Source organism: Nansenia antarctica, assembly GCF_963989245.1.
Source record: "Nansenia antarctica genome assembly, chromosome: 3".
NCBI lineage: Eukaryota > Metazoa > Chordata > Actinopteri > Argentiniformes > Microstomatidae > Nansenia > Nansenia antarctica.
The window spans coordinates 68038728-68048727 of record NC_137688.1 but is presented as its reverse complement, the minus strand read 5'-3'; the positions used below and the strand labels follow the sequence as shown (position 1 = coordinate 68048727).

General features: G+C 48.2%; 2 protein-coding genes across 2 annotated transcripts in view; both read left to right on the top strand.

Moving 5' to 3' along the window:
- LOC308154304 (transmembrane prolyl 4-hydroxylase-like) overlaps positions 1–7088 on the top strand; it is a gene marked incomplete at both ends in the record, with an annotated part of 27812 nt that extends 20724 nt beyond the window's left edge. The window contains one exon of the mRNA XM_080527468.1: positions 7039–7088. Coding sequence (XP_080383594.1) covers positions 7039–7088 — 50 coding nt within the window. The remainder of the gene's footprint in view (positions 1–7038) is intronic.
- A 455-nt stretch (positions 7089–7543) lies between these two features.
- LOC308154303 (sodium- and chloride-dependent creatine transporter 1-like) overlaps positions 7544–10000 on the top strand; it is a gene marked incomplete at both ends in the record, with an annotated part of 28579 nt that continues 26122 nt past the window's right edge. Inside the window, one exon of the mRNA XM_080527467.1 lies at positions 7544–7574. Within this exon, the coding sequence (XP_080383593.1) occupies positions 7544–7574 (31 nt within the window). The remainder of the gene's footprint in view (positions 7575–10000) is intronic.

The following is a 10000-nucleotide window of genomic DNA, read 5'->3' as shown; positions in this document are numbered from 1 at the left end:
CCCCCTCTGAGGGACCCCTCCTTCCTCTCTGAGGGACCCCTCCTCCCCCTCTGAGGGACCCCTCCTCCCCCTCTGAGGGACCCCACCTCCCCCTCTGAGGGACCCCTCCTTCCTCTCTGAGAGACCCCTCCTTCCTCTCTGAGAGACTCCTCCTTCCTCTCTGAGAGACCCCTCCTTCCCCTCTGAGGGACCCCTCCTCCCCCTCTGAGGGACCCCTCCTTCCTCTCTGAGGGACCCCTCCTTCCTCTCTGAGGGACCCCTCCTTCCCCTCTGAGGGACCCCTCCTTCCCCTCTGAGGGACCCCTCCTTCCCCTCTGAGGGACCCCACCTCCCCCTCTGAGGGACCCCTCCTTCCCCTCTGAGGGACCCCTCCTTCCTCTCTGAGGGACCCCTCCTTCCTCTCTGAGAGACCCCTCCTTCCTCTCTGAGGGACCCCTCCTTCCCCTCTGAGGGACCCCTCCTTCCCCTCTGAGGGACCCCTCCTTCCTCTCTGAGGGACCCCTCCTTCCCCTCTGAGGGACCCCTCCTTCCCCTCTGAGGGACCCCTCCTTCCCCTCTGAGGGACCCCTCCTTCCTCTCTGAGAGACCCCTCCTTCCCCTCTGAGGGACCCCTCCTTCCTCTCTGAGAGACCCCTCCTTCCTCTCTGAGAGACCCCTCCTTCCTCTCTGAGAGACCCCTCCTTCCCCTCTGAGGGACCCCTCCTTCCCCTCTGATGGACCCCTCCTTCCCCTCTGAGAGACCCCTCCTTCCTCTCTGAGGGACCCCTCCTTCCTCTCTGAGAGACCCCTCCTTCCTCTCTGAGAGACCCCTCCTTCCTCTCTGAGAGACCCCTCCTTCCCCTCTGAGAGACCCCTCCTTCCCCTCTGAGGGACCCCTCCTTCCTCTCTGAGAGACCCCTCCTTCCTCTCTGAGAGACCCCTCCTCCCCCTCTGAGGGACCACACCTCCCCCTCTGAGGGACCCCACCTTCCCCTCTGAGGGACCCCTCCTTCCCCTCTGAGGGACCACACCTCCCCCTCTGAGGGACCCCTCCTTCCCCTCTGAGGGACCCCTCCTTCCCCTCTGAGAGACCCCTCCTTCCTCTCTGAGAGACCCCTCCTTCCCCTCTGAGGGACCCCTCCTTCCTCTCTGAGAGACCCCTCCTTCCCCTCTGAGGGACCCCTCCTTCCCCTCTGAGGGACCCCTCCTTCCCCTCTGAGAGACCCCTCCTTCCCCTCTGAGGGACCCCTCCTTCCCCTCTGAGGGACCACACCTCCCCCTCTGAGGGACCCCTCCTTCCTCTCTGAGAGACCCCTCCTCCCCCTCTGAGGGACCACACCTCCCCCTCTGAGGGACCCCACCTTCCCCTCTGAGGGACCCCTCCTTCCCCTCTGAGGGACCACACCTCCCCCTCTGAGGGACCCCTCCTTCCCCTCTGAGGGACCCCTCCTTCCCCTCTGAGGGACCCCTCCTTCCTCTCTGAGGGACCCCTCCTTCCCCTCTGAGAGACCCCTCCTTCCCCTCTGAGGGACCCCTCCTTCCCCTCTGAGGGACCCCTCCTTCCTCTCTGAGGGACCCCTCCTTCCCCTCTGAGGGACCACACCTCCCCCTCTGAGAGACCCCTCCTTCCCCTCTGAGGGACCACACCTTCCCCTCTGAGGGACCCCTCCTTCCCCTCTGAGGGACCCCTCCTTCCCCTCTGAGGGACCACACCTCCCCCTCTGAGAGACCCCTCCTTCCCCTCTGAGGGACCACACCTTCCTCTCTGAGGGACCCCTCCTTCCCCTCTGAGGGACCCCTCCTTCCCCTCTGAGGGACCCCTCCTTCCTCTCTGAGGGACCCCTCCTTCCCCTCTGAGGGACCCCTCCTTCCCCTCTGAGGGACCACACCTCCCCCTCTGAGAGACCCCTCCTTCCCCTCTGAGGGACCCCTCCTTCCTCTCTGAGAGACCCCTCCTTCCCCTCTGAGGGACCCCTCCTTCCTCTCTGAGGGACCCCTCCTTCCTCTCTGAGGGACCCCTCCTTCCCCTTTAGAAAGCACAGGTTCCCTTCTAGGGGTGCAGGGAACACCACTGGGTGACATGTTGAGACATATTATTATTATTATTATTATTATTATTATTATTATTATTATTATTATTATTATTATTACCATTACCATATCCACCTCCATCTCCCTGAGGCAGGGGTCCTGTGGGGTCTAGTGTGTGTAGTTCTCTGTTCTGTGATGGTGGTAGTGGGTGTGTGTCAGCAGGTGTTTGAAGTGTGAGCATAGACATGTTAGTGTTAGGCCAGGAGCATAGACAGGGGTGCAGACTTGTCACCTTTTAGCCGTTTTTACCTCAAAATAGGTCAACAAGTTCTTTGTTTTCAGGCAAAAAATATGTTGTCACCTTTTTTGGGCCATCACCAGTTTGCATCCCTGATAGACATGTTAGTGTTGGGCCAGGAGCATAGACATGTTAGTGTTGGGAGGTCAGGAGCATAGACATGTTAGTGTTGGGTCAGGAGCATAGACATGTTAGTGTTGGGCCAGCCCATCCTCCCCGGTGTGTAAATCACTCCATGTCCATGTTACAACTGGCAGTATTTTATCCATATGATGAAAAACCTCTGAACCTCATTTTTAAACTGAATTTCATACATTTCACATTTTTAGATGAAGATAATTCCACCTGTAGTAACTATGGGATATGTGTTAGTTGGTGTGTTCTTTGTTGATGATCCTAAGGCAAGTTGTTGTTTTTTTGGGGCCAATGTATTTAATTATTTATTATCTATGTGTTGTTATTTATTATGTGTTATTTATTATCTATGTGTTGTTATTTATTATGGTTATTTATTTTTAAATGATTGAATGTATGTATTACTTGACGGGTTGGTGTTGCACTGAATCTTTTGTATTGTATGTATATTATATATTACAATAACTTATTCAGGACAATAAAATTGGGATGTTTTTTTATTACTGCGAAAGTGTCTCTTTTTTTTGCACTGCGGTTCAGACAGAGAAAGTGGCGGTGGCCCTAAATCAGTGGGGCTTCTAATTCAGTGGTATGTCATGCTTGTTCTGTCCACTAGATGGTGCACAACGTCAACAAAACGATTGACGCTCAATTACTTTAGGACAGATTTGCTTCCAGTTTACAGATCACACTACCTTTTATCAGTTATAACCAGTCCATATTCCCTAGGATATTACATACAATGCTGAACTGTGACAAGGTATCTCAGTAAAAAATATGGGCAGGGGGTTCAATCCACACAAACGTGGGTCTTGGGTTGAATGCTTAATCTTAATATTATTTAATATCTGTATTTACTGTAGGTCCATATACTATGCCTATCTGTTTAGTGCTGAAGCAACTTAAAACCACCATCTCACCACAAACGTTGGTCACGGCCCCTCGACACCCCCCTCCCCCATACAAAATCAATGATTCAGATTCAGATTCAGACTGCCAGGACCAGCCCTAAGCCCTAAATCTTTCCATAACTTCTGATTTGACTGGAAGGCCTGACTGGGCCTGTTCCCATTGGTTGTTGGCAACTGTGGTTTTATTCTATCAGGATAAAGTGCAGAGGGATATTAATTACTATTTTAAGTAACACATTAAATAATAGGCCTATGGTATTATGTAACTCCTGACAATGTATTGAATGTGATAGATAGATATGAATGCTTTGATATGAATGCATTCTAGCTGCATAGCCTAATAGTTTCAATGAGGAAAGTAAGTAAGTAAGGCAGACGTATGCTACTGTAACAACCCATTCTGTTTTGCATTGCCGAAAAAAAAAGAGGACATTTCTTTGAGAAAGGAGTCGGGATTCTAGGCTCTGGTGGGATTGGGACTGGATATCGGCAACTATCCAGGGCATGAGAACATCATTCCTTCTCATCATCCTCTCCCGCGAATGGAAAACAGTCGGCTCTTAAATTTAGCCAAACATGTGCACAAAGAAATGCACTTTCTGGCCACTATGGGTGAAATGCACCTACTCGCCACAATGGGCGAAATGGGGGCGCTGTTTCTCTTTCTACGTTCACATCACACATAGTTCACAGACAAACCTTTGAAATATCTTCAAGTAAGAACAATAACAAATCAGTTTACGGTGACTATTTAAACCCAATAGTATGCTCACAGTGTTAAAAGTATGCAATATCAAAAAGCTTTCTTATAACGGTATATGACAAGTTTATAACGTTTGATCCGGACTACACATTGGCTACACATTCATTGACTACACATTCTTAATAGATGAAAGACGAGTTCATTACTATAATTAGGGCTAATTTAAGATCGGACTTCTTAAATTAAAACCGGGGATATGTACAGTTCAGTGGTCAATACATCATTAAAATATCCAATGTTATTATCTATTAAATAAAAAAAATTGGGTTAAATTCCGGTTTCATGTGTTTTGACCATGGTAACCGTGACCATGGTAACTGTAATAAAACTATGGTGCAGGCCGATTGATAACATTGGGCAGTGTAACGGTCAGATAAGGAACCCAAGCGCAGACACAGACCAGACAGATGTAGGAAAATAAAGTATAATTTATTGACGGACTGAGGCAGAGAATAGTCGTAAGGCAAGTGGGGGGGGTTAGGCAGGAGGGGTTGTCGGCAGGCAGGCAGGGGCTTCGGCAGGAAGAGTAGTCGTTAGGCAGGCAAGGGTCAGGCCGGTAGGGCAGGCAGGCAAGAGGGCAGGCAGGCAAGAGGGCAGGCCGGTAGGACAGGCAGGCAAGAGGGCAGGTAGGACAGGCAGGCAAGAGGGCAGGTAGGACAGGCAGGCAGGAGGGCAGGTAGGGCAGGCAGGCAGGAGGGCAGGTAGGACAGGCAGGCAGGAGGGCAGGTAGGGCAGGCAGGTAGGACAGGCAGGCAGGAGGGCAGGTAGGACAGGCAGGCAGGAGGGCAGGCAGGCAGGAGGGCAGGTAGGCAGGAGGGCAGGTAGGACAGGCAGGCAGGAGGGCAGGTAGGGCAGGCAGGCAGGAGGGGCAGGTAGGACAGGCAGGCAGGAGGGGCAGGTAGGACAGGCAGGCAGGAGGGGCAGGTAGGACAGGCAGGCAGGAGGGCAGGTAGGACAGGCAGGCAGGAGGGCAGGCAGGCAGGAGGGCAGGCAGGCAGTAGGGCAGGTAGGAGGGCAGGTAGGACAGGCAGGCGGGTAGGCAGGAGGGCAGGTAGGCAGGAGGGCAGGTAACAGGAGTCAGGCTGAACGGACTGCAGGCACAGGGAATAAGGGTTTAGGGTACAAAGCAGACTGACTGAACAGAATTCTAGTAAGGCTGGAAGCGTGACTAAAAGTGGAACTGAAGCTACGATCTGGCAGTGAAGTGAAGGCTGGAACGGGTCTTTATGCAGGGCTAACGATGAGGTAATTGTGAACAGCCGGACAAACGCACACCTGAAACCACTCCTGCCAATTAAAGGGAGAGAGAGAGAGGGAGAGAGGGAAAGAGAGAGAGAGGCACTCCCCACTACCTAGGGGTAGAGGGCGTGACAGGCAGCCTACTGGTCAGCCCAACTACGGACACACAATAAAGAAAATGGACAAACTACAATGGTTCAATACAGTGTATTTAATTGTCTACATGTATACGTACAAGACAGAGAAGACAGACAAGCAACACTACCAGACTGACACATGAACAGACACACTATTTATATACTGTTTATTTAGTGCAGGATACTGTTGTTTACTGCACAGCACTTTATGTTCAGTACTTTATGTCTCTTATGTCCTGTGTCTTTTATTGTTACTATTGTCTTTTTCTTCTCTGGCACAGTGTTGAGTGACAAGTCCCATTTCATTTCACTGCATGTTTTACTTTGTATTTCTGTGCATGTGACAAATAAAGTAGCCTTGACCCTTGAACACACTGTGATAGGCAGAGAAAACAACTAGCCTATAATATATAATTATAATAATTATTAAAAAATACATTTTCACACTAGTTATTATGATGCCGAACCATTAAATGTAATCTACAAACACATATTCTCATAATTAATTAATTTAGCATTCATTTAATATAATTCAGCTGTTGAAACAGAAGAAAGGAACAGATGGTGAGAGATAAGACAGGGGAAAACAGTAAAAGGTATAATAAATTATTTCACCCCAGGTCTGCAGTTTAGTCAGTGAAACGGTTGCTAAGCAACCTGGCCGCCTTGGTTGCTAAATTGCAATGTCAGGTAAGTTTAATTTTAACTCCATGTAACACTAATGGGAAGTGTAATAGTTTTTAAAAAAAAGTATAATATGTATCAGAAAGCTATTTACATGGTTTATAATTTTGAGTTTTCTGAACACTGTAGGCCTACAGTTGTTTTGGTGCAGGTCGCTGAATACGGCCTATTGGACTCATTTCTGCCTAGAAACCAGACCAAAACTAACCTGCTCATAACATTAGAAATATGAAGACAGGTAAAACACCTTGATGTTTTGTGTGGATATGCTCAGATCATAGTTCAGAATAACATACTACAAATGAAAAGGAAATCAAGTAAATCGATAATGCAAGTAATACCCAATTATGGGCCCGTCCGGTTCAGTGGGTTAACAGGTGTTACGAAAAGCAGCGTTCCAGTTAAAGTAGGCTACGGGCTGCTGCAGCAAGCCCACTAAAGCAGGTGAAGCAAGCCCATTGATGATGGGATGACTTGGCTTGTGAGTTGCTGATGCTGGTTCAGTAGCTGATGCTGGGGGGGTAGCCTATTCCATCAACGTTGCTAAAGGAAAACCCAGGCTCATTTTGATATGTCTCGCGAGACTTATCAAAATAAGCATGGATTTTAAAATACATCTCGCGGGAATTTATAAAACATAAGCCTGGATTGTCCTTTAGTGACGTTGATGGAATACCCCCCCCTGGTTCAGTAGCTGATGCTGGTTCAGCAGCCAATCAGCTGATGCTGGTTCAGCAGCCAATCAGCTGATGCTGGTCCAGCAGCCAATCGCGTGGCTGGGTCGTGCCGTGGGGGGCCGCCCGTCGCCGGTAGAGGACCGGAGCTAAAACGCGCAGCTCTCATTCTCCGTCTCCTCCTCAGAGCTGACCCAGGACCTGCCCTCCCAGCGTTACACACGACACACCGCGTAGCTCCCCGTCTGGACGTCTGACGAGCTACACGACACATTAAGCGAGCCGACACCTCTCGCTCTCTTATCATTCCCATTGACCTGTTCATCCATGAGATTCTTCAGGCTGACCTTCAAGTGCTTCGTCGACTGCTTCTGAATCCCCTCTGTCTCTCCGTCTCTCTCTGCCTGCGACAAGCTGCTTGTCAACACCCCCGGTGTCTCCCGGTGAAGGTTACCAACTCGTGAGAACAAGGAGATTATTATCATATTTTTAAATAATAATAATAATCATAAGACGACAGACCAAAATAAATAAATCAAAACCCCCCAAAAACAACAAAGAACAGAAAACGAAGTGAATAAGTGCATTACGCCTTTCTTGGTGTCCAGCCTCCAGCCAGCCCAGCAGTAGGATACTGGGCCATTCAAGACATCTCATTGTAACCTAATCAATTATTATTATACCTATCCAACATGTCGCCAGAAGTGGAAGAGAACACCCCAGGTGAGTGTAAATTATAACTATTATTATTATTATTATTATTATTATAGCAATAATAAGAACTATTGTGATGATAATTATAATCGTTTTTATTCATAATGGTTGTTATTATTATTATTATTATTATTATTATTATTATTATTATTATTATATATATATATTTTTTTTTTTATCATCGGCTACTTTCTGGCTGCGTCTGACTTGGTCGTCGCACTCACGGTCTGGAATTCAACAACTGTCTGCTGTGCTCCGTCACATTTCCTCTGCTCTCCTCCCTCACTGTGTCACATCTCGCTGTGTGACATTTATCTCAGACCAACCCCTGGCCAAGCTCCGAAACGAGCGAAGCATTATTAATTAATAATGTTATTACATGTTAGCTTATTGTTGGTCATCATATCGCAACCGAATGACAGGTGTCATCACCCAGTGACAGACAGGTGTCAAACCCGTTACTTTCCTAGTCTATAGGAAAGCTATCACGTGGTGAGAAGTGTATCATTTGTTGTTGATTGTAGCCCAGAAAGTATAATAATAATATTAATATAATTAATAATTTAATAATAATTATATAGTGCTTTTCTAGACACTCAAAGACGCTTTACAAACTGAAAAGAGATGAAAGTATGTACTGCTGTATGAAAACACCCTAGCAGTTGGTTTCGGTCATGACATTTTTTTGCGTACAAAAGTACAATGAGTACAGTCTCTGCTCCTAGCAGCCATTATAGAAGTAATCAGCTGTTGTGTTCTCTGGGGTCAGAGTGACTTACTTATCAATGCCAAGGTCAGTCAACCACGCAAGTTTCAGGCATGAATCATCTTTCAAGCAGCTTCCTATGCTGCCGCTGTAGCAATTGCTGACGCCGTACAGTTTCCCATTGAGGAATATTGAATCACAAGGTTTAGAAACCCAATCTGTCTCCCTGACCCCAGACATGTTAGAACGGTAGATAGCCATCTCCTAGCTAGCTGATGTCGGCTGTGCCTATATGTTTGACCTGTCAGGTGAGCTACTCTACAGCCTAACAGGTGTCCATTGTCCAACAATGAATAACATTAGTAAGTTAGCTCACATTGCCATGTCAAACTCTCGCTGGAAAAAGAAACCACATTTTGATAGCTGTGACTTTTAAACTCGTGTTTGATGTGGTGTACTTTATAAGGGCAAAGGTGGTATATTATATTTCCCAGTATTTTACTTAGCCTCCGCCTCTCTGCCTCTCCTCCTCGGTTTCTCTACCTCCTCCCTCTCCCTCGTTCTCATTCATGCCTGCTCTCTCGCTCCCTCAAACTGCTCTGATCTGGAAAAAGCTGCTTCCCTAATGCATGCGGAATGGAGCAGCTGACATCGATATCATGGAAGTGCAGTAATGATCTGTCACATTCTGTGTGCGAGCGTGGGGATAAGATTTGTGTGTCTGTATGTGAGTGCAAGTGTCTGTGTGTGTGTGTGTGTGTGTGTGTGTCTGTGTGTGCGTGCGTGCATGCAAGCGTTTAAGTGTCTGTATGTGTGTGTGTGTGTGTGTGTGTGTGTGTGTGTGTGTGTGTGAGCAGCTAGACTGTCACCTTGGGCTACCGTATTGTAGTACCGCATCACACAAAAATCATTGTGTCGGTCGGAGGGAGAGAGAGAGAGACAGAAGAAGAGAGTGGGAGCGAAGAAGAAGAAGAAGAGAGAGAAGAAAAGAGTGAGAGCAGAGAAGAAGAGAGAGGATGGGGTGGGGAGAGAGAGAGAGAGAGGGGAGATACACACTACACACTATTGACATGCCCAATATCTCATTCATTTTAATCGAGAAAGAAAGAAAGAGAGAGAGATGGAGAAAGAAAGAGAGAGAGAGAGAGAGAGAGAGAAGACAGGAAGGAAGGCAGTCATGTCTTTGTTGGGGCTGTGTAGTGATAGATTCCCTGCTAGCCTGCCTCTCCTCCAGCGTGCGGCTGGCGGGCGTACAGTGGGACTGCTGACTCACTGCTGAGTCTCTCCGGAGGTCATGTGCTGCTCGGGAAAAAAAGGATTCTCGGCCGAGGATTAAAAGTCGTCGTCGCCAGGCGGCTAGTCTAGTTTACTTCCTTGAGACTTTTCTCAAAGAAGATTATAATCGGGTGATGTCGGGATGCGTAATTCATCTAATGGCTTCCTTAGGTTCCTGTGAAAGAGAAAGAATGTTTGAGAGAGAGACGCCTTAGAAAGCGTACTGTAGCTACAGCGTCCCCGTTTCCCCGTGCTAATGGTCTGGTGGTGCATGCTGGGGGATGAAGAGATGGGCGTCACATGGGCGTCACACTGTGTTTGAAGTGAGGTGAAGCAGCGTGTTGTCACTGACCCGACGCTGTACTAACCACGCTTATGATGAGGACAAATGACACACGCACACGCACACACACACACACACACGCATGCACGTATACACACACACACACACACA